The sequence below is a fragment of the Pristiophorus japonicus genome, chromosome X (genome assembly GCF_044704955.1).
Source record: "Pristiophorus japonicus isolate sPriJap1 chromosome X, sPriJap1.hap1, whole genome shotgun sequence".
NCBI lineage: Eukaryota > Metazoa > Chordata > Chondrichthyes > Pristiophoridae > Pristiophorus > Pristiophorus japonicus.
The window spans coordinates 28,460,986-28,484,976 of record NC_092010.1 but is presented as its reverse complement, the minus strand read 5'-3'; the positions used below and the strand labels follow the sequence as shown (position 1 = coordinate 28,484,976).

At 50.1% G+C, this 23,991-nt stretch overlaps 1 protein-coding gene across 6 annotated transcripts in view; it reads right to left on the bottom strand.

Annotated features, from left to right (window-relative positions):
- The window catches only part of LOC139240935 (RNA-binding motif, single-stranded-interacting protein 2-like), a 670,592-nt gene that overhangs the window by 105,965 nt on the left and 540,636 nt on the right, over positions 1-23,991 (bottom strand). For all 6 annotated transcript variants that reach the window (XM_070869478.1, XM_070869483.1, XM_070869481.1 and 3 more), the window contains exon 3: positions 9,784-9,842. In XM_070869478.1, coding sequence (XP_070725579.1) covers positions 9,784-9,842 — 59 coding nt within the window. The remainder of the gene's footprint in view (positions 1-9,783; positions 9,843-23,991) is intronic.

Below are 23,991 nucleotides of genomic sequence, written 5' to 3'. Positions count from 1 at the left end.
GTGAGCACAGGGGGTGATGGGTGAGCGGGACTTGGTGCGAGTTAGGACATGGGCAGTGAGCACAGCGGGTGATGGGTGAGCAGGACTTGGTGTGAGTTAGGACATGGGCAGTGAGCACAGGGGGTGATGGGTGAGCGGGACTTGGTGCGAGTTAGGACACGGTCAGTGAGCACAGGGGGTGATGGGTGAGTGGGACTTGGTGTGAGTTAGGACATGGGCAGTGAGCACAGGGGGTGATGGGTGAGCGGGACTTGGTGCGAGTTAGGACATGGTCAGTGAGCACAGGGGGTGATGGGTGAGTGGGACTTGGTGTGAGTTAGGACATGGGCAGTGAGCACAGGGGGTGATGGGTGAGCGGGACTTGGTGCGAGTTAGGACACGGGCAGTGAGCACAGCGGGTGATGGGTGAGCAGGACTTGGTGTGAGTTAGGACATGGGGCAGTGAGCACAGGGGGTGATGGGTGAGCGGGACTTGGTGCGAGTTAGGACACGGTCAGTGAGCACAGGGGGTGATGGGTGAGTGGGACTTGGTGTGAGTTAGGACATGGGCAGTGAGCACAGGGGGTGATGGGTGAGCGGGACTTGGTGTGAGTTAGGACATGGGGCAGTGAGCACAGGGGGTGATGGGTGAGCGGGACTTGGTGCGAGTTAGGACACGGTCAGTGAGCACAGGGGGTGATGGGTGAGTGGGACTTGGTGTGAGTTAGGACATGGGCAGTGAGCACAGGGGGTGATGGGTGAGCGGGACTTGGTGCGAGTTAGGACACGGTCAGTGTGCACAGGGATGATGGGTGAGTGGGACATGGTGTGAGTTAGGACACGGGCAGCAAAATTTTGGATGAGCTGAGATTACAGAGGGTGGGAACAGGACAAGGCTATTCAGCCCCTCGAGCCTGTTCCATGATTCAATTAGATCATGGTTGATCTGTATCTTAACTCCTGCCTTGGTTCCGTAACCCTTAATACCCTTGCCTCACAAAAATCTACCAATCTCAGTTTTGACATTTTCAATTGACCCCTGGCCTCGACAGCTGTTTGGGGGAGGGAGTTCCAGACTCTCATTGCCCTTTGTGTGAAGAAGTGCTTCCTGACATCACCCCTGAACGGCCTGGCTCTAATTTTAAGGTTATGCCCCCTTGTTCTGGACTCCCCCCACCAGAGGAAATGGTCTCTCTCGATCGACCCTATCAATTCCTGCAGTCATCTTAAACACCTCAATTAGATCACTCCTGAATCTTCTATACTCAAAGGAATACAAGCCTGGTCTATATAACCTGTCCTCATAATTTAACCCTTTCAGAGTTGAAGGTGGAGGATGCGACTCCGGCCATGGGAGTATTGGAATAGTTTGAGTTTGGAGATGACAAAAGAAAGACTTGGATTTCTATAGCGTCTTTCACGACCAGCAGACATCTCAAAGCGCTTTACAGCCAATGAAGTACTTTTGAAGTGTAGTTACTGTTGTAATGTGGGAAACGCAGCAGCCAATTTGCGCACAGCAAGCTCCCACACACAGCACTGTGATAATGACCAGATAAACTGTTTTTGTTTTTGTTGATTGAGGGATAAACATTGGTCAGGTATTCGAAATCGTGCCATGAGATCTTTTCCGTCCACTTGAGAGAGCAGACAGGGCCTCGGTTTAACGTCTCGGTCTCAACTCCACTTCCCTGCCTGTTCCCCATAACCCTTCAGAGTGCGGCGCTCCTTCAGCACTGCACTGGGAGTGTCAGCCTTGCTGGCGATGCCCATAATAAATGAATATATGTATTTTAAAAAGTGAAGGGGTTTAGCTGGCATAACTGCCTCTCTCTGAAGTCCTCCAGGGAAGGAAATCTGCCACCCTTACCCGGTCTGGGCTGATATCTCACTCCAGATCCACAGCAATGTGGCTGACTCTTAACTGCCCCTGAAATGGCCGAACAAGCCACTCGATTGGATAAGGCAGCTCGCCACCATCATCTCAAGGGCAATTAGGGGTGGGCAATAAATGCTGGCCTTGGCTGTGACACCCACATCCTGTGAATGAATAAATTTCAAAGAAAATGCGGAACAAGTTGTATCCTCGCCAGCAAGGCCACTCTAAGTGCTCAATTTTCCCCAGTGATTTGCGCCTTTTTTTGGAGCAGGCTGCTCTTTTTGGCCAAAGTTGAAAAACCACAGTTTCCCCGATCAATTTGCACCAGCGTAACTCAGTTTTTTTTTCAGCCAAAGGGGGCGTAACCAGCTACCTATGCCAAGAGAGAGAGAGAGAGAGAGAGAGTGTGTGTGTGTGTGTGTGTGTGTGTGTGTCCGGGGACCGAGAATGGGACCGGACCGAATGGGTTGGAGGTAAGTTGCTGCTATGTGCTTTTGTGTTGGGAGCTGGCTGTATGCTTTGCAGCCTCAGCTCGCACTGTGTCCCTGGTTACCATGGCAGCCTGATCTTTTTGGCGCAGATCAAGGCTCCGCCCTCAAAACTAAAGGTCGGGTTCGGCCACGCCAAAATGAAGAAAGACGCGAGATGTTACTTGACACACTGGAGTTGGGTCAGGTAGGTTCACTGTTTCCTATTTCTGTGAACGGGACGGGCGGGAAGCCTCATCTCAGCGTAGCGGCAACTCAAGATTTGCGACCAGCCGCTTAATATTTGCAGTGGACTTCTTGTATCTATCGGCAGCGTTTTGCTTGGGCAACCAGAGATGACGTCTCCTTTGCACGGCGTGTTTTGGGAAAATGATGACACCAGATGGACCTGCTGATGTTCCGCTCGGGATTTACCTTTTGAACGGCGAGTCTGTAAACTTCTCAAAATGGAAAAGCAGGCGCTGAAGATTTGATTCCCCAACTGGGTGCTCGTGGCAAGGAGCGATCGCCTGGAAATCGCGGGCCGGCAACTTAAAAGGGACGGAACGTCAAGATCATAGCATCATAGACATTTACAACAGGGAAGGCGGCCATTTTGGCCCATCGTGCCCGCGCCGGCTGACCAAGAGCTACCCGGCCTAATCCCACTTTCCAGCTCTTGGTCCGTAGCCCTGCAGGTTGCGGCGATTCAGGTGCACATCCAAGTACTTTTTAAATGTGGGGAGGGTTTCTGCCTCTACCACCCTTTCAGGCCGTGAGTTCCAGACCCCCACCACCCTCTGGGTGAAATAAGTTCTCCACTCCCCTCTAAACCTCCCCCCAATTACTTTAAATCTATGCCCCCTGGTTGGTGACCCCTCTGCCAAGGGAAATAGGCCCTTCCTATCCACTCTATCCAGGCCCCTCATAATTTTATCCACCTCAATAAGGTCTCCCCTCAGCCTCCTCTGTTCCAAAGAAAACAAACCCAGCCTATCCAATCTTTCCTCACAGCTGATGCCATTCTTCCGCCGAGCACTTCTAATCAGCTCTCAAAAGTCCAATTTTGAAGATGAAAATCCATTATTCCCTTCACGTTGGCTCGTCATGATGCGCAGTCATTAATTTTTAATCTTCTCAATGAATTCTCAGCCACAGCAGAGTCAATCAACAGCAGTCAAGGCTTGTCGTGCCTCCACTTCGAATCACAATCCAAGATACAGATGAGGAAGAAAGAAAGACTTGCATTTATATAGCGCCTTTCGTGCCCACAGGATGCCCCAAAGAGCTTTACAGCCAATGAAGTACTTTTGAAGAGTTGTAATGTAGCAAACGCAGCAGCCAGTTTGCGCACAGCAAGCTCCCACAAAACAAATGAGATAATGACCTGATAGCCTGTTTTAGCGCCGACAAAGTATTTACAGCACAGAAGCGGGCTATTCCGCCCAACAGGTCCTTGCCGGTGATGTTGGTTGAGGGATAAATATTGGCCAGGACACCGGGGAGAGCTCCCCTGCTCCTCTTCAAAATTGTGGTCATGGGATCTTTCACGTCCACCTGAGAGAGCAGACAGGGCCTCGGTTTAGTGTCGCATCTGAAAGATGGCACCTCCGACAGTGCGGCTCTCCCTCAGTTCTGCACTGGGAGTATCAGCCTCGATTTTTGTGCTCGAGTCCCTGGAATGGGACTTGAACCCACAACCTTCCGACTCAGAGTGCTGCCCACTGAGGCACGGCTGACCGGAAGGCCATTTAGATTGTCCACACAGAACAATCCTCCAGTCTCCCTGCCACAACACGGACTGTGCCTGAAGTTATTCCCTGGCGTTTGCTTCTGCCACCTATCCAGAGGTCCACTGCCACATCTGGACCTTCCTGGCATTCTCTCACATTGGCCGCTCACCAGTTTGACCGTGTTCTATCGTCAGAGGTCAGAGGTGACCTGCAGCTTTGCCCCAGGTGACAACCCTAGCCGTGATGCAAACTGTTACGAGAGAGAATTCTGCGTTGGACGAAACAAGAGGAGAAAAAAACTCGAGACTCCTTACCTCACGTTTAAAAACAAAAAGACTTTTGGTTCAGAGCCAAGTTAATCCAGAATGTTCTGGCCAGACCACAAGGCGGAGACAGAGACGTTATCCTTCCCAGGATGCACCATGCACTTCCAGATGCTGAACCTTTGAGCCCTGAGCATTCCTCTGAACAATAGATGTTGTTCATGCCCGTAGGGGTCTCCTGTAGTGTCAAGACCGCTTATTTTCTTAAATGAAAGCTTATCCCACACGCAAGGTACCAGATTCCTGTTTCCAGATATCCAATTTCACAACAGAAAACGGAAGAAACTTTTATGGATCCAGTTTGTTGAACCTTGTGTCATTTTTTAAAATAATACCACCACAGATTCCCCGGTGTGTTAGTTGGTAAACGCATGGCTCCTCTGTAGCACTGACCCCTAAAGATCAGGAAGATCTCAGGTTCAATCCCTGCGATAGGGACACCATTGTTAGCCTCAGTAAGGCCACACGAGCTGGCTTAATTGATCGGCCTAAATTGAGATGTTCCACTGCTAGCAACAGATGTGACGCGGGTTAGCCATGCCTGGGTAAACTATTACAAGCAAAATACCCGGGAGGAAATATGAAATCTGGACAAATAGGACAAAAAAAAGCCACCGTTCCCCCTCCTCATCCACGACGCACCAGCCTGCCCTCTCTGGCTCTGCGCACACTTTAATCTGTCTCCCCACAAAAGCTGTTGAGGTTGGAGGGGTCAACTGAAAATATCAAAAGTGTGGTTCCGGGACCACGGCGGGTAAGATGGAGTTAGATCACAGATCAGCCATGATCTCAGTGAATGGCGGAACAGGCTCGAATGGGCTCAATGGCCTCCTCCTGTTCCTATGAAGAATGGCAAGTCGGATGAAGGAGGGATGTCCTTACTCCAGGAGAGGAGAACTATGGAGGGCACTGTGTGACATCAAGTGTGTGTGAGAGTGCGTGTGAGTGAGAGTGCGCGCGCGCGTGAATGCGAGTGTGCGTGATCGTGCGTGTCGATGTGCATGTCAGTCGAATAGGCTACCGGCACTCACTGCATAGACCAATATTTGAAGGCCAGCCACTCAGGTGAGGTATTGGTAGGCGGGTGGCACCCGTAGAACCATCTCCAGCAAGAGTCAGGGCCATCAGGAGAGGGGAGAGAGAAAACTGGAGGGGGAAAAAAGAAAGTATGGAATAAGGTACAGAATGAGCTGGAAGGTGGAAATCAGACACGAGCAGCTTCCCCCTGTCTGTGCAGCGGTTAAACGTTGAGCTGGAAGAAAAGCAATCTCCATTTCTGAGGTGACCAACACGAGCGCAGGCAAATACGAGAAGCGCAAACTGACGGCTGTGAAATGAATGAGAGGGAGCCGTTACCTAGTCACGAAGTTGTTCTACTTTTCCAGACGGGTTGCAAAATAAATGAGTCATAGTAAATACAGTCCCCCGCCTCTTATAGCGATGGTCGGTATAATGGGAGAGCGTGAATAACATTCCAGGTGGTTGCCATTTTGGGTGGCTGCTGGACAGAATTTGTACGTTACGGTTGTCGGTAATCACGTCCACTTCTCGTCCTGTGTAAATCAGTGGCTTTGCCCGCCATTAGTTTCAAATTATAATCGCCCATAATTTCAATGGGATGTGAAATTAAAAAGTTCTTTCAAAAGAATATACTGTATTAAAGGCTGCCAGAGAGAGGACAGTTAAAATACCACGCTGTTTTTGAAGAGTAGAATCATACAGCACAGAAGGAGGCCATTCGGCCCATCATGCCTGTGCCAGCTCTTTGGCCACGGGTTCCTCCCTCTTTACAGTCGCTCTTGTTTTTCTTTAAAGGAGAGAGAGAGGTAGGGCTTGGTAACCTTAAGATTCTTTCTACACGGGTCGATTTATGTAAAGGAGTGAAGGGTGAGGTTTGCTGTAATTGCACGAGCGAGTGAGTAAACCCAGTTGTTTCTGCCCGGGATAAAAGGCGTCTTTAAGGCGCTGTGACTGGCAACTTTGAAACGAATGCAAATGGCAAATGGCGATGGTTTTTCTGTCGCTATAAGCGACAGGCCATTTTAAAGGTGGGCGTCTTGAGGAGGTGGGGTCTGGAGCTGGCTTTAACCAGCATATTTTAAACCAACAGTAATGCAAGCTCGGTAGCTACTGAGAGCCAAGACGGAAATCAGGCCTTTTATCAAAGTTATACACCAGGGGACCGCCAAAGACCGTCAAGGAACATGCAAAACATTTAACCCAGCCTTGGCGTTTTTCAAATTCACTGATGCTTTGACACGCACTGATATTGCTTTACCTCCCTTGCTCTTCTAACTCACGAGTGAGCTAGACAGTGAGTAGGTGCCGGGCTATTCAACTGCGAGGGCGTCGCAGCTGAAGCTGACCCCCTCCTCCCTGAACGTCCACACCTTCCAGCAGGGCTCACTGACCAGCATTCCGGGAGACAGGATGGAACCGAGCCCGACAGGCCAGGGATGGTCCAGTGTTTGATCCCCGATCTGTGCAGAATCTTAGCCCGGGTGGTGGTGGGTTTTCCCCAGCCCTGTTTCAGCTGGGGCGGAGAGAAATAAACCAGGGCCTCCGCTCCTGATCAGTGAGTCCCTGCTGGAAAGCGCGGACGTGTGGAATGCCAGGCCAGGATCGTGAGCAATTGCGACTCTCCTACAGTCAAATAGCCGAGAAGCACTCACTCTTTTAGGCTGACACATGGCAAAATTCATTGTTTTTTTCAAAAAAGAGCCTGGTTGTATTTTTCAAAAAAAAAATGCACGGCTGCCGACGTCTAATGTTTTCAATCAGAATTTCTTTGATGAAATAAATTCCCGGATCACGGCAGTGCCAAAGCGAGAGACCTTGCTCGGGAATAGACAACAAAAACGTGAGGTGATTTGCCCTTATGACAGACTGAACTCCCGACAAACTAGGACCAGTGGACTGGAAGCAACTGGGAGGGGCTGGGGAAGGGCAGAGGTCAGACTCAGCAATGCTCCCATGGCGACGATTTGCGGGGCATGTGGTGGGTTATTGGCTTCTTAATTACCGTGGAAATTGCCCCAAGGGCCAGTGAATTTGAACTGCTGCAACTTCATTTGGGTTGCCGTCGCAGGGACAAGGGGCTTGGTGGCTTATAAAATGGCCCCTTCAGTTCCCCCTTAGAGGGCAGAAGGTGGATCCATTCCTCCCCTTTGGCTCGCCAATCTCAACAGGAAATGTTGCTGGAAGTACACCAAGTTCTTTGTGTATAAATACTCTTGCAGATGCCGTTACATGTTTCAGACAACTTTATTGCACGCTCTCTCTCTCTCGCTGGTTCCCCCCACAGTGCAGTTGTCCTTCGGGACCTCCCTAGTGTTCCGTGGATAGCTGGAATCCCAGGAATGCGAAGCCTGCAAAGGCTGGAGAATGCGTTGTGATCAAATGATATGCAATTAGCTTCGGTAAAAGTCTTGAACCTGCGTTTGGCTTTGGGGGGGGGGGGTTGCGTGGAAAGAGAAAAAAAACGCACTTTTGACACAAAGAAAAGGACCTCATTTCAACCTCTCTTCACGGACAAAGGCTGTAACCATGACACTCTGCTGTGTGAGCGCTTTGCCAGTTCCCCGCTCGACACTAATGGAACTGCAGTTCATTCACCCCCCCTGGGTGAATGGAGAATCCTGAGCATTTTACTTTGCATTAGCAGCAAGGAAGTAAAGATTATGAATCCTGCCCCGCTCCCACTGACTGAGAGGCGTGCGTTAACCATTTCAGGTTCAAATCCTGCTCTGCCATATCAGCGATGAACGCACAAGCAACCACCACCGTCACGGAGGCACAAACCTGTTTATTTATCCGTAAACTTGAGCTCATCCAGAACTTGGCAGCCCCGTGTCCTAACCCGCACCCAGTCCCGCTCACCCATCACCCCCTGTGCACACTGCCCCGTGTCCTAACTCACACCAAGTCCCACTCACCCATCACCCCCTGTGCTTGCTGCCCCGTGTCCTAACCCGCACCCAGTCCCGCTCACCCATCACCCCCTGTGCACACTGCCCCGTGTCCTAACTCACACCAAGTCCCACTCACCCATCACCCACTGTGCTTGCTGCCCCGTGTCCTAACCCGCACCCAGTCCCGCTCACCCATCACCCCCTGTGCTCACTGCCCCGTGTCCTAACTCACACCAAGTCCCGCTCACCCATCACCCACTATGCTCACTGCCCCGTGTCCTAACTCGCACCCAGTCCCACTCACCCATCACCCCCTGTGCCCCGTGTCCTAACTCGCACCGCGTCCCGCTCACCCATCACCCCCTGTGCTCGCTGCCCATGTCCTAACTCGCACCAAGTCCTGCTCACCCATCACCCGCTGTGCTCACTGACCTACATTGGCTCCCGGTTAAGCAACACCTTGATTTCAAAATTCTCATCTTGTTTTCAAATTCCTCCATGGCCCTCGCCCCCTCCCTATCTCTGTAATCTCCTCTAGCCCAACAACCCCCCCGCGACCTCTGCACTCCTCTAATTCTGCCCTCTTGCGCATCTCCGATTTTCATCGCTCCACCATTGGTGGCCGTGCCTTCTGTTGCCTGGGCCCCAAGCTCTGGAACTCCCTCCCTGAACCTCTCTGCCTCTCCGCCTCGTTTTTCCTCCTTTAAGACGTTCCTTAAAACCGACCTCTTTGACCAACCTTCTGGTCACCTGTCCTAATAAGCTCCTTATGTGGCTCGGTGTCAAATTCTGTTTCTGATGACGCGCCCGTGAAGCCCCTCGGGACGGTTTAACTTTGTTAAAAGGCGCTATAGAGATGCAAGTTGTTGTTGTTGTTAATACTTCCACTACAGAAGCAGAATTTCACGTGAAAATGTTAACGTTGCTGGCATCACACTGCACAATTTCAACCGATTGGCAAAGCTTACTATTATCCATTAAATGGTTTCATTAAGAGGGTATCACACAACTGGCCACAGTATAGACACAGTTACCAGAACACACCACCCTACTTTGACTCGCATCTCAAGCACGAGATCGCTCTCAGTTATCGTACACTTTATAGACGGGACCAGTTTGAATCAGACCACCTCATCCTGGTAACTGGTGGAACACTCCCATAAAAACAAATAGCCGTGTTAGTATCTCTCCCTTGTGTCTGGTCTCCATGCATCTCACATCATTCCTGTACAGTGCTTAATTCCCGGCTTCCCGGAGGAGCGTGGCAGCACCTGATAACGGCTCCACACTGCTATCGCCCCTCCTACCTTCCTCGCCCTCCATGCTGCTGCCCGTCAGCGCGGATTAAAATCAGGGAATGCCGACAATGGGAAAACAGGTGTTCACCTACGGCACAGGGGCGAGGGGAGGGACCATGGATGCATCATGCCCCCCCTGGCCCTGGCTTACAAGTCCTTTAACATCAGATACTGTTGAAGTAGAGTCTCCTACCTTTGCACTTGTTAGTTGTCTTATCCAGAATGGCTTTTGTGGAAACTATTTTACCATACCTGTTAAGAGAAAAAGGAGAATTTTAGAAATAGCAAAATGGTTGAAGCCGCAAATCAGCGTTTGGGCCAGTGACTTGTTACTGCTGGTACCTGTCCAGGCAGCTGCCTCGAGATGCATAAGCTAGGAATACCGTCATGTTGCAAACAGTTCTTTACTTTCCTCTGCCCTTTCACTGTTCTAAATGGTGTCAGCTGTGGCTCAGTGGGCAGCACCCTCACCTCTGGGTCAGAAGGTTGTGGGTTCAAGTCCCACTCCAGAGACTTGAGCACATAAATATAAGCCTTCACTCCGAGGGGAGTGCTGCACTGTCGGAGGTGCTGTCTTTCGTATGAGACGTTAAACCGAGGCCCCGCCTGCTCTCTCAGGTGGATGAAATGGATCCCATGGCACTACTTCAACGAAGAGCAGGGGAGCTATCCCTGGTGTCATGGAACAATATTTATCCCTCAATCAACATCACTAAAACAGATTGTCTGGTCATTATCACATTGCTGTTTGTGGGAGCTTGCTGTGCACAAATTGGCTGCTGCGTTTCCCACATTACAACAGTGACCACACTCCAAAAGTACTTCATTGGCTGTAACGCGCTTTGGGACGTCGTGAAAGGCGCTATATAAATGCAAGTCTTTCTTTTTCTGTCAGGCTAATGCCAATTCTAACCCTATTTCTTCTACTGACCTCAGATTGGCCGATTCTAACACATGACATTGGTCCGACCAGCTCTGATTCCCGATCGCCCTCTCAGCTCCCTCCTGAATCTGGTATTTCTTTTCCGCCATTTTAAATGTTAAATCTCCAACATCCCCCTTCCTCTTCCAAATTCATATAGGGGCCCACCCTCTACGCCCCTGCGGGCTTCTTCTCTCAACTTGGCAGGCGGCCATGGTCACTATGCAGCTGCCCCATCCCCCTCCCGTGACCCCTGACAGGTCCCCACCCAGAGTTCAGGGCCTCTTTCCCGTGAGAAAGCAGCCATTGCTACGATGGACCACCCAGCATTCTCCGACGCACTCCGAAGTAAACGGTAACTCGGAACCTCGGAGAACATCTTCCTGCTGATGTGCATCATAACATCAAAACAAGGCAAGGGACATTATTGATCAGTCAGTGGGCATTGAGCCAGAAACTGGCCTTTAATTGATTGAAGTGCTTTTACTCAATTGCCCTGCAGTCCCAGTCAAATATACTGAAACCCCATTGAGTGCATGAAAACGTTTAAAAGGCGATTCCCGACTCAGTGCCATGAAGCCAGCACTTGCCATTTTATTGACTTACTTTCCAAGGGATATCATGGGGGAGATGTGCAAGTGGGGCACAATAAGGACCCTGGCCCTATTTTAACTGTAATCTTTCAGATGAGATGTTCAACCGAGGCCCCGTCTGCTCTCTCAGGTGGATGTAAAAGATCCCATGGCACTATTTCGAAGAAGAGCAGGAGAGTCCTCCGGTATTTATCCCGCAACCAACATCGTTAAAACAGATTCATCATCATCATCATCATCATAGGCGGGCCCTCGAAGTGAGGGATGCCAAAAAGGGATGAGTTCACAGGTGTTTCAATGAAGGACCGAATATTCCAGATCCCGAACTACATCCTGAAGGGTGGAAGATGCCTGTGCGTGGATTTTTTTAACATACGGTGGTTATCCGGTCATTATCACATTGCAACTGTGGGAGCTTGCTGTGCTCAAATTGTCTGCCACGTCGCCCCACATTACAACAGTGACTACACTTCAGAAGCACTTCATTGGCTGCAAAGCCCTTCGGGACGTCCTGGGGTTGTGAAAAAACACTGTATAAATGCAAGTCTTGCTCGTAAAAGACAAAACCCCTGCTTTTTAGCTCATACAGATAACTTTTCAGTTACATATAACCTATGATTACATAAAACCCTTCCATATCCTTGTGACCCCCTCTACACCACTACCCCCAATCCCATAGCGCTCAGTCCCTGCTCCCAATACGCCCATATCCCATCACTGACTCACACTAAGACCACAACCTAACACCCATCTCCAGAAAACCACAACGTCACCAAAACAACCCTCGAAACTGCAAAAGCTCGTCACCCTCCTCCACACGATTCCCAGAACCCTCGCCCACACTCCTAACCCCCACCCCAGTGTCCTCTCAGTACTCCCTCACCACACCACAAGTCCACCATCACGCCACCACCAAACCACACAACCCCCTCCAGTCCACACTAACACCTCACGCCCCCACCTGCCCGCAACCCTGAATATTTACTGTAGCATCTTCCTCTCTATCCTTGAATTCAAAACAGTGTAAAGCATAAAGCACAATGCATGGCACAGTGTTCCGTTCCATTCGCAACTCCTCAGATAATGAAGTAGTCCGTGCCCGCATGCAGCAAGGCCTGGATGACATTCAGGCTTGGGCTGATAAGTGGCAAGTAACATTCATGCCACACAAGTGCCAGGCAATGACCATCACCAACAAGAGAGAATCTAACCACCTCCCCTTGACATTCAATGATGTTACCATAATGGAATCCACTACCATCAACATCCTGGGGGTCACCATTGACCAGAAACTTAACTGGACCAGCCACATAAATACTGTGGCTACTAGAGCAGGTCAGAGGCTGGGTACTTTGTGGCGAGTGTCTCACCTCCTGACTCCCCAAAGCCGTTCCACCATCTACAACGCACAAGTCAGGAGTGTGATGGAACACTGGATGAGTGCAGCTCCAACAACACTCAAGAAGCTCGACACCATCCAGGACAAAGCAGGCGCTTGATCGGCACCCCATCCACCACCTTCAACATTCACTCCCTCCACCACCGGTGCACCGTGGCTGCAGTGTGTACCATCTACAAGATGCACTGCGGCAACTCGCCAAGGCTTCTTCAGCAGCACTTCCCAAACCCGCGACCTCCACCAGCTAGAAGGACAAGGGCAGCAGGTGCATGGGAACACCATCACCTCCACGTTCCCCTCCAAGTCACACACCATCCCGACTTGGAAATATATCGGCTGTTCCTTCATCGTCGCTGGGTCACAATCCTGGAACTCCCTCCCGAACAGCACTGTGGGAGCACCTTCACCACACGGACTGCAGCGGTTCAAGAAGGCAGCTCACCACCACCTTCTCTAGGGATGGGCAATAAATGCTGGCCTTTTTTAGGATTTTGAAAGGAATTGATAAGGTTGATAGAGAGAAACTTTCTCCACTGGTGGGGAAGTCTAGGACAAGGGGACATAACCTTAAAATCAGAGCCAGGCCATTCAGGAGGGAAGTTGAGAAACACACCTTCACGCAAAGGGTCGTAGATGTGTGGAACTCTCTCCCACAAAAAACAGTAGATGCAAGCTAAATTAATAATTTTAAATCAGAGATTGCTAGATATTTGCTAGCCAAGGGTATTGAGGGATATGCAGCCAAGGCAGGTGTATGGAGTTGAGATACAGATCAGCCGTGATCTCATAGAATGGAGGAACAGGCTCGAGGGGCTGAATGACCTCCTCCAGTTCCTATGTTCCGATGACTGGGTCGTTTCTGAGTCTAGTTCCCAGTGGGTGTGAGCCCACAGCATCAAACTGCCCAAAAGTTGGCACGGACTTGGCAATCTCGCTCAAGGAGTCCCTGGGGAACGAAAGTGAGGCACTGGTGCTGTAGAATATGTTGTTCTAAGCTTGGGGCTGATGTGCAGAGCTGACTGAGAGGTAGCTGGTTGTCCCTGACCTTCGAGTGCCGAGTATTAAAGGAGACTGATAACCCTCACCCTGATGAACTCAACACCAACGCTTCCCCCAAGTAAAATTGTCGAAAGCCATCTTTATTGTGAAAATAAAATGCTAATTAAATTTCTGCTGCCATGTTAGATGTAGCTGAGTCGAGCTAATTAAAAAAAAACATTCTCGGGATGTGGGTGTCACTGGCAAGGCCGGCATTTATTGCCCATCCCTCATTGCCCCTTGAGAAGGTGGTGGTGAGCCGCCTTCTTGAACCACTGCAGTCCGTGTGGTGAAGGTACTCCCACAGTGCTGTTAGGGAGGGAGTTCCAGGATTGTGACCCAACAACGATGAAGGAACATAGAAAACATAGAAAATAGGTGCAGGAGTAGGCCATTCGGCCGTTCGAGCCTGCACCGCCATTCAATAAAATCATGGCTGATCATTCCCTCAGTACCCCATTCCTGCTTTCTCTCCATACCCCTTGATCCCTTTAGCCGTAAGAGCCACACCTAACTCCCTTTTGAACATATCCAACGAACTGGCCTCAACAACTCTATGCGGTAGAGAATTCCACAGGTCAACAACTCTCTGAGTGAAGAAGTTTCTCCTCATCTCGGTCCTAAATGGCTTACCCCTTATCCTTAGACTGTGACCCCTGGTTCTGGACTTCCCCAACATCGGGAATATTCTTCCTGCATCTAACCTGTCCAATCCCGTCAGAATTTTAAACGTTTCTATGAGATCCCCTCTCATTCTTCTGAACTCCAGTGAATACAAGCCCAGTTGATCCAATCTTTCTTCATGTGTCAGTCCTGCCATCCCGGGAATCAGTCTGGTGAACCTCCGCTGCACTCCCTCAATAGCAAGAACGTCCTTCCTCAGATTAGGAGACCAAAACTGTACACAATATTCCAGGTGTGGCCTCACCAATGCCCTGTACAACTGTAGCAACACCTCCCTGCCCCTGTACTCAAATCCCCTCGCTATGAAGGCCAACATGCCATTTGCCTTCTTCACTGCCTGCTATACCTGCATGCCAACCTTCAGTGACTGATGTACCATGACACCCAGGTCTCGTTGCAGCTCCCCTTTTCCTAATCTGTCACCATTCAGATAATAGTCTGTCTCTCTGTTTTTACCACCAAAGTGGATAACCTCACATTTATCCACATTATACTTCATCTGCCATGCATTTGCCGAACAAAGGCACAGCATCTCCCTTGCCTCTTCCCCCGCCCCACCCGGAATGCAATGCAGCCCCTTCACACAAGCATTATATTTGAGTACACTTGTAAATCTGAAACCAAAGCAGGAAATGCTGGCAACCCAGAGCAAGTCAGTCAGCATCCGTGAAAAGGACAGACAGATCCCCATCCAAAAGGTTGTCTTGTCTGACTTTCCGCAGATGCTGACTGACCTGCTGTGTGGTTTCAGCATTCCTTGTTCCTGGTTCACCTTGGCACAGACACTGCCTTGCCATCTCACCGTTACTGCCCTTCCCCTCGATCCGTAACTCCAGCCCTTCAGTCTGAAATGCTCTCCTCACAACGCAGTGATCCTACAGCTGAAAAGTCAAAAGGCTTCGCGATGCCCCGGCGAGGTACCGGGACCGAAAAAGAAAGAGCTTGCATTTATATAGCGCCTTTCACGACCCCAGGACGCCCCAAAGAGCTGTACAGCCAATGAAGTACTTTTGGAGTGCGGTCACTGTTGCAATGTGGGAAACGCAGGCAGCCGATTTGCGCACAGCAAGCTCCCACAGACAGCAACGTGATAATGACCCAGATAATCTGTTTTTGCGATGAGGGATAAATATTGCGGGAGAACTCCCCTGCTCCTCTTCGAAATAGTGCCGCGGGATCTTTTTCGGCCACCCGAGAGGGCAGACGGGGGCCTCGGGTCTGTCCGGGAAAGACCAGAATGGCCTCGGGGTTGACCCCCTAGTCCCTACCGAGTGAGCTGGATAATCAGCCAGGGCAGGAGCAGGGTTGGGGAGGGTGTTACGATCGGATTCCGCACGGCTGGACGAGGGAGAGGACAAAGCAGCCAGGGTTGCTGCTCCTAATCATCTGTCCAGTGGGGCCACCGGTAGGACAGGTGTGTGTGTGTGTGTGGATGCCGCGCGCCGGTAAAATTGGCCTCGGACGTGAGAGCCCCCGGCGTTGAAAGACTGCTGCCCGGCACTAGCTGGCTGGCCCAAGCTCAGAGCAACATATTCGACAGCACCAGTGCCTCACTTCCGTTCCCCAGGGACTCCCTGAGCGAGATCGCCAAAGTCCGTGCCAACGCATGAGGTGCCGCCACTAGGGGGAGCCAGAGGCGGGCGATGGGCACTTGGGAGGACTGGGCCCCCAGCGAGAGGCAATGCCTTCAGGAGAGCAGCAGAGAGTTGGAACGGCAGGAACTTCTCAGCGGCTCAGTGGCACGGGGCCAGCAGATGGGAGAAGGTGGCTGTGTTTGAAAAGCGCTTGGCAGGGCTGCGATTTCATAAGGACCCGTCCCCTTGGAGGCGAAACAGAATCAGATTTCTCTCCTCCCTCAGCTCCTCCAAGCCCCTTCGGAAACTTTACGCATGAAGCAACGCAAGCAATCTGCTTCGAAAGCTTCCTCCCCTGACCTCCCCCCGCTGCCGCCCTTCCTAGGAGGGAAAAGGTTACCAGAGCTGAATGAATCAGGAGGCTCTATAAATAATTCCCGTCACATGCAAAAATATTTCCTGTTCTCATCAGCTGCAGCCTCGATAGTGCGTATAAATTTCCTGAATGACTCATTGAAGCAAGGCATCCGTGTGATCTCATGCTCTTTTTGAATGGCTCGGTGTTAATTACAGTTTATTTCGGTGATTAATTGCGCCGGTGGCCAGGTTCGTGCGAGCAGACAGATATTTCCAGGCTGCGTGAGGGGAGCGGGTAGGTCCGAAGGCCTCCTCGTAGGACTGCTCCTGGGCACGGCCAAGGGGGCCATCAGCCGGTCCAGGCAGCGGGCGGTCGAGGGGGTCGTTCAACCTGACTGCCTGCCTCTCTTCCGCTCTTACATCCGGTCCAGGGTGTCCTTGGAGATGGAGCACGCGGTGTCCACCGGTACGCTCGCGGCCTTCCGCGAGAGGTGGGCACCGGAGGGACTGGAGTGCATCATCACCCCCGGCAACCAAATTTTAATTTGATTTTACGTTTTTTAAGTTTAATTTATCTTAATTGCCGGTGCTTTTAGTGTCCCCCTTCCCTTTTAGAGGGGGCACTGGGGAAAATTGTGATTTTAGTGCCCAAAAAAAAAACAAAAAAAAAAAAAGAAAAACACAAAAAAAAAAAGGGGGGGGGGGAAAAAAAAAAAAAGGGCCTTGTAAATGTCTGGAGTGTCACCCAGGTCGGGTGGCACCGTTTAATGTTTTTATGTTTTGCAGGTAAACTCAAAAGAGTTTCCAGGCTGCGTCGCCTGAGCAAGAGGCGCAGTCAGTCCCCACTGGCGTTGGCCAGCTAAGCCGGCGACCTTGGCGCCGCTTGCTCGCCCTCGGGCACCCAGGGCATCGCAGCCCCGTCCCGGTCGAACCCGACCCGGGCACCCCTGCACGGCCCAGCAGGGGGGGCGCCGGAGAGCCAGCCGGAGTGAGAGGACCGGCCGATTTATTTCTCCACCCCCCCCCACCCTCACTCCCACCGTCCCCACCCCCTCGCTCCTCAGGTCAGAGGCCCTGAGGCCAATTGTAGCGCTCGAACTCCGGCCTTGGCTGAGACCAGCACAGTGCCGGCGTCAGATCCGGGACCCCCTTTGTCCACGTGTCTCAGTCCTGCGTCTCCGACTTCACCCAGCGAGCCACAAAGTGGCCGGAACGCAAGTTCTTTTCAAAGTTTCCAGTGAACTCCTTCGAATGCACAGCACGGAAACAGGCCAGTCAGCCCAACTGGTCTGTGCCGGTATTGATGCTTGCCACAAACCTCCTCCCACCCTGTCCTGGGGCCAATTTTTATCCTTCATTCAAAATCACAAAAACAGATGATCTGGTCATTATCACATTGCTGTGTGTGGGAGCTTGCTGTGCGCAAATTGGCTGCCGCGTTTCCCACACTACAACAGTGACGACACTCCAAAAGTACTTCAATGGCTGTAAAGTGCTTTAAGACGTCAGGTGGTTGTGAACGGCGCGACAGAAATGCAAGTCTTTCTTTCTCCTTTAGCACACCCTTCTATTCCTTTCTCCCTCATGCAGCATTCCCCTTTAATGTGGCGAATAGCCCAGTTTGTGCATGAACCACAATAAGCTGCAGGGCCCTTCGCTAATCCAGTCTTCACTGCCATCCCACTTCAAGCTGGAAGTGTGAAACCTGATGACTGTGGGCCTCTAAATAGTGCGACAGAGTGAGGGCGAAATTCCCCTGTTGCGCACCTCCCGTTTCGCCTCCGGGGGGCGCTAATAGGGGGCAGAAGTGTTTTCGCCCGGGGTTGAAGGGGTGGCGGGGGAGGGGGCGCGGCAGACTCCCGCGGAATCTCGCGGGGGTTAGCGGAGGCGCGAATCCAGTCGCGCCGCGCCACACTGGTCGCGGCCTGGGCCGCTGCACCGGCAATGATGATGTCATTGCTCTGCGCAGCGCCCCGTGGCGGAAATTGGCCAACGCCAATTGCGATGTCAGCGGCCAGCCCTGTGGGTCGCGAACCGGGCTGCACTCCGCTCGCGGGGGCGAAAGTGAAAGGGGAGGTGCGCTGCTCCGGGCGCCGCCATTTTATTTTCTCTCCGACTCACCGGCCGGGCCGTTGTCCATCGCTGTTGCGGGGTCTTGTGGAAATGTATTTTTATCTAAGCTGATACCACACGGTATTTTTGTGCCCTTTTTAATATGTAACAAAATGGAGTTCTGGTCCTTCCAGGAATTTCTGCATAAAGCAGTCGGTTTGCATAAACAGCTAAACCTGGCTTGAAATGGCTGCTAGCCATCAGACAGCTAGGAGACAAGTCCTGCTGAAGACAAGTACCCCCCCATGGTGCTCTCCTATTGTCTATACGACACCAGTTTCACTCCACCCCACCCTTTTCGAAGTACTCAAACCACCAGCCAATTTATCTTGTAGAGACCTCATCCATTTGATGCAAACAGATAACTGACTAGGAAACTGAACAATCCTGACACAATGCAAGACAGGTAATAGCTCATTACCACACTCTCATGGAGTAATGGCCGGCTGGCCAACTAATAACCCTGACAAAAGGAAATATCTGGAAACCATGTCAGGACAAGGATGTAGTAATTAACTCTTTATCTGTATTCACTGACTGCGAGACAGAGCCAATACACAGGGAGAGGCCATAACTTGGGTTTTACTGTATAAATATCTCGTGAAACTGTACCATTAGAAAGGTGTTCACTTAGCCATTGACTGAGTGTAACCTGCCCCTTGCTAGCAAGTAAATTAAAGAAACATCTGCCGGAGCTGAAGGTGTCTGAGTCATTTATCGGAGGTCGAGATTTCAACAGTTACTTCTTGGAGGTTCCACCGAGATGCATACTCCCTGCCCTGTGAGTAAAACGGATACAGGCATAGTGCCTCTCCAGTGAAAGGCTTCAGTGGCCAAAACAAGGTGAGCCTTTTGCTCACAAGAGGTTTCTTCACTGTTGAATCGCATATGTAATCTGTTGTCCACATGGGAGGTACTGCAATCTACGAGACTCGACATTTAAAAGCTAAAGTTATTTTTTATGATCATTTCTTTCTCAGCTCGCAAGCAGAAGAGATCTGGTTCTGGAAATATCTTGAAACAGCCCGGGGAAGGTTTCAGTAGGTAAGGTAGAAACAGCGTTAGTCGATCGAAGGTTCTTATGTGATAAGAGTTAAGGTAATGGGACCATAAGTTTTATAAGTTTTATTAGGATAAGTTAAGGACTCGGTCTGTAGTGGCGTACAACGCAGACTGAGAATTGATTATTTGTTTAGATAGAGCTTAAGGTTATGATTTGTATACTCGTGTGAATGTTGTTTGTCCTCGTTGTCCTTGTTAGACTGTTGTGTTCAATACCTTTGAGCGACATTGCCATTAGAGAAATGGGAAGAGTCACTCGGGAAAATTGTGATTTGGAAAAACAAGGATTAATTAAGAGAAGAAACAGTGACTGATTGATCAACTACGGTTGGTTCGTGCCAACATATCTCACACACCCAGACTGAGCCCGAATTAAGAGCCTTTTCAGGCCATGTAACGGCCAGGAGAAGTGGGCGTAGAGAACTCGGTTGGCCGAAATGATTGTGAGATCAGAAACTGTGGAAAATCTTAATCATCCAGAATGGGGGCTGGAGCAAGTAAACCACCACCAAAAGGGACCCCAGCCCATTTCATGCTCCAGAATTGTGGTCAGTCTTCAATTGACCACCTAAGGGTAAAGTGGACTAAGGGTGAAAACAGGCCATTTCCACCCGATGGTTCATTTAATTTCGAGAGAATAACCTGTCTAGAAGAATGCCTTATAGACAGAGACCCAGGTAGGAGAGGGAAAAAGAAAGTGAATTGGTCGGCGTTTGGAGATTGGAAAAGGGAAGCTGAGGAACGACACGAGAAGAGCCGAAGAGTTAGCAAGCAGTGTACTTGAGGGAGAAAGCAGATGGATGAACGAGTAGAACAGGTGAATCGCCCTAGACATAGCAAACATCCATCTGTTATGGTTGCTAAAGAGACAAAGGCACACTCACCAAGTGCCCCTAAGGGTTGGGAAAAAGATGAGGATGAGGAATGGGACGATGATTGGACTCCCTACAGCCATCGACCACCGCCGTATGTTCCACCCCCGGGGGGTGCTCCAGGCCAACAAGGAGGAGACGATCCTCGGGCCGGAGCACAGGGAAACGGGGTAACACCCGCTCCCAACAATGCAGGTGCGGCTGCAGGAAAAATAGATCCGTCACAAGGGAATCAATACCGTGACAGCCCTGCAGGGGGCACGCGAAGTCTTACCCGTGGACCAGGGCCCGGTGCCCTGGAGCCATCATCATCTGCATTCCCAGTAAGACTTTTTCCCAGTCCACTCCCTGAGGGGGCTCCGGTCCCTATTTATCGACCATGGTCACCAAGTGAGTTAAGAATAATTGTGGAAGGATTGGCAGACCCTAAAACCAGTATTGAAAAGGCCATAGACCAGTTAAAAGTAATCATCTTGTGCCACGAACCCAGTATATTAGATGGTCAAATCTTACTGAAAGCATGGTTAAAGGACACGAAATTTGCCGAACTTGAGATAAAATTCACAAATTTAAAAACCCATCGAGAGGCTCCCAATGCAGATCCCAGCACGAAGCCAGGAGAGGGGTTCTGGAAAAGAAGCCTTACATTTGGTGTTCCCAAGGAAAACAAATTGGTCCAAAATGATGGAAACTACACAAAGAGTGCGAGAGATCATGAACCAATGTTCAGGCATGAAAATAGAGGAGGTAGAATCTCCCATGATCAGCGCCGTGGTAAATGGGCTACGACCCGAACTCAGAGATCCCTTTAAACTAGTTTGTCTCGGATGGCGACAGGAATCGCTATCCAAGGTTGTATCTATGTTAAAGGACATACAAGAGCGAAATAGAGAATCTAAAAGCAAGGTCACCATGTTTGTGGAACAAGCAGCTGCAACAACACCCACCCCAGCGACACCGTCCTACGGCTCCACCCAGGATAGAGGAAGAGGGCGAGGCAGAGGAGGGAATTTCAGAGGAAGAGGGAGAGGAGGTGCAGGGCGGGAACAATATGATACCTGTTACAATTGTGGTCAGATTGGACACTGGGCTAGAAATTGCCCGTCAAAACAGCAACAACCAAATTATGATTGGACTCAACAGGCAGGTAATAGACCACCTCCTCCCCCTCCAGGACCCAACCCAGGTACATGCTGGACCTCAGACTAATTTCTCGGTTCAAAATCCATTTGGATCACAGAATCAAAAGCAATTCGGCCAACGACCAAATTATCCGTATAATGACCAATGACGCCCAATCCCAGACCCAAGTGCTGTGAACAAACAGCTACCCGTCGTTTCGTTAAATGCCATAGGAGAACCTGAAGTAAAAGTACGAATACAAGGAAAGGATATCCCATTCCTGGTGGATACTGGCGCCACCTATTCGGTCCTTTCGAGGGAAGATACACAGGGAATTCCCACTTCCACTAACCAAACCTCAGTGATTGGACTATCTGGATACGCGCAGCAAATGTTTTTCTCAGATGTACAATTAGAAGATTATGAAGATAGTCATTCATTCCTACTGTCTAAGGAGGTTCCAGTAAATCTGTGTGGACGTGACCTATTATGTAAAATGAATGCCACTATCCTCTGTTCTCCAGCCGGTATGGAAGTTCGAGTCCCCATAGATAAATGTGGCGCATATTCACTACTTCAACCCACAACACCCATATTGTATGCCTGGAAAAGTTTGGACCCTACACTAAGCAAAACCCTATCCTATTTGGTTGGTTCATATTGGTGTGTAACACGGTTAATCACAGACTACCTCAAATCTCAAACCTTGGAAATTGGCACGAAACATTACACTGCACAGCATATTGTGACAACACGGGATCAGACGCTACAGCACAAATCTTTTATCAACCATTCCTGCACCAGAAACATCAATTGATGATCGAACAAATTTTTATCGGACCCGAAGGGATAGCGGCAGGGGTTGAATTATCCTCCCACAGTCAGAGCTTGTTTAAGGTTAAAGGGAGCGTTCCACACTGCACCCTTGCGGTTGCAGGCACACACATAAGCCCCAGGATTTGGGACGAATGGTTAAAAGAATGCAAGGATCCCCAGTACAAGAGGAATGGCACACACGTAATGGAACTTTGGGGCAACATGAAAGGGGGGGAGGCTATTCTGTCAAGTTGAATGGGAAAATATATTTCGATACTGTCTGAGAAGAAAGGATGCTTTCAGTCACTAGCTTCCCATTACAACAAAGCACAGCAGAGCTTCTTGCTAAGGTTCCAGAGCAACTATGGTCTACACACGCTAATGAAGTAGGAAAGATGCTCACCGCACAACCATATAAGGTAGCGATCAATTCGACCGTACCACTTCCTAAGAAACCCCAATACCCATTGTCTCCAGCCGCAGAACAAGGTATCGAGCCAGTCATTACATCTCTGCTGGCCCAGGGAATAATCGTTCCAACTAGAAGTCTGTGTAACACACCGATCTTTCCGGTGCAGAAGCCCAATAGTGACAAATGGAGATTTGTCCAAGACCTAGGAGCTGTGAATCATTCTGTATTCCCAACTTATCCGGTGGTACCCAACCCGGCAATTATACTTGCCAGTATTCCGGCATCCTCAACGTATTACACAGTGATTGATCTGTGTTCAGCATTTTTCTCAATACCCATTCACCCAGAGTCTCAATTCCTGTTTGCCGTCACGTATAAAGGTCGCCAATATACGTGGACAAGACTCCCGCAGGGATATACCGAAAGCCCCACTCTATTCTCACAATGCCTAAAGAGGGATCTGGAAGATGTAATTTTACCAGCAGGTTCTAGTCTTGTGCAGTATGTTGATGACTTATTGCTCGCCTCACCCTCCAAATTGGCCTGCGAAACGGACTCCCTTGTGTTATTAAAAGCCCTGGCCTCGAAAGGACACAAGGTGTCAAAGGCAAAGTTACAATTTGTCTCAGAAAAGGTTCGGTATCTAGGACACAAATTGGTCAGAGATACGAGACAAGTGACACAAGACCGAGTAAAAGCAATCTGCTCTGCCCCACTACCAGTAACCAAAAGAGAAATGAAACACCTCCTCGGCATGACAGGATACTGCCGGCAATGGGTTATGAGTTATTCCGAGATCGTTAGACCACTGTTAGACATGTCCATGCCCGCACTACCAGAAAAGTTGATTTGGAATGAGGTGTCCTGGAATGCTTTCCAGAACCTTAAACAGTCCCTCACTTCAGCACCAGCCTTAGGATTACCAGATTACACGAAGCTATTCAACTTATTTGTTCATCACAAGTCGGGTTTTGCACAATCTGTTTTGACTCAGTTACATGGGGACAGGCAGCGGCTGGTAGTGTATTTCAGTGTCCAACTAGACCCAGTGGCACGCGGACTACCAGGATGTCTTCCTTCATTGGCAGCAGCTTATTATGCTATACAACAGGCTCAGACAATAACTCTAAATCATCAGACCATTCCATACATCCCACACTCTGTCGAGATTTTACTTACTAAATGTGCTACCCAACACCTAACCTCCGCAAGAACCACTAAATATGAAGTTCAACTGTTATCAAATCCGAACCTTATCATCAAAAGATGCACTACCTTAAATCCAGCCACTCTACTCCCCACGGAAGAAGACGGCGAACCCCATTCATGTGAAATGGTAACCGAATTAGTGACTAAACCACGTATCAATCTAACAGATGTACCAATGTGTAACCCTGATCTAGTGTACTATGTTGATGGATCAGCCTTACGAAATGAT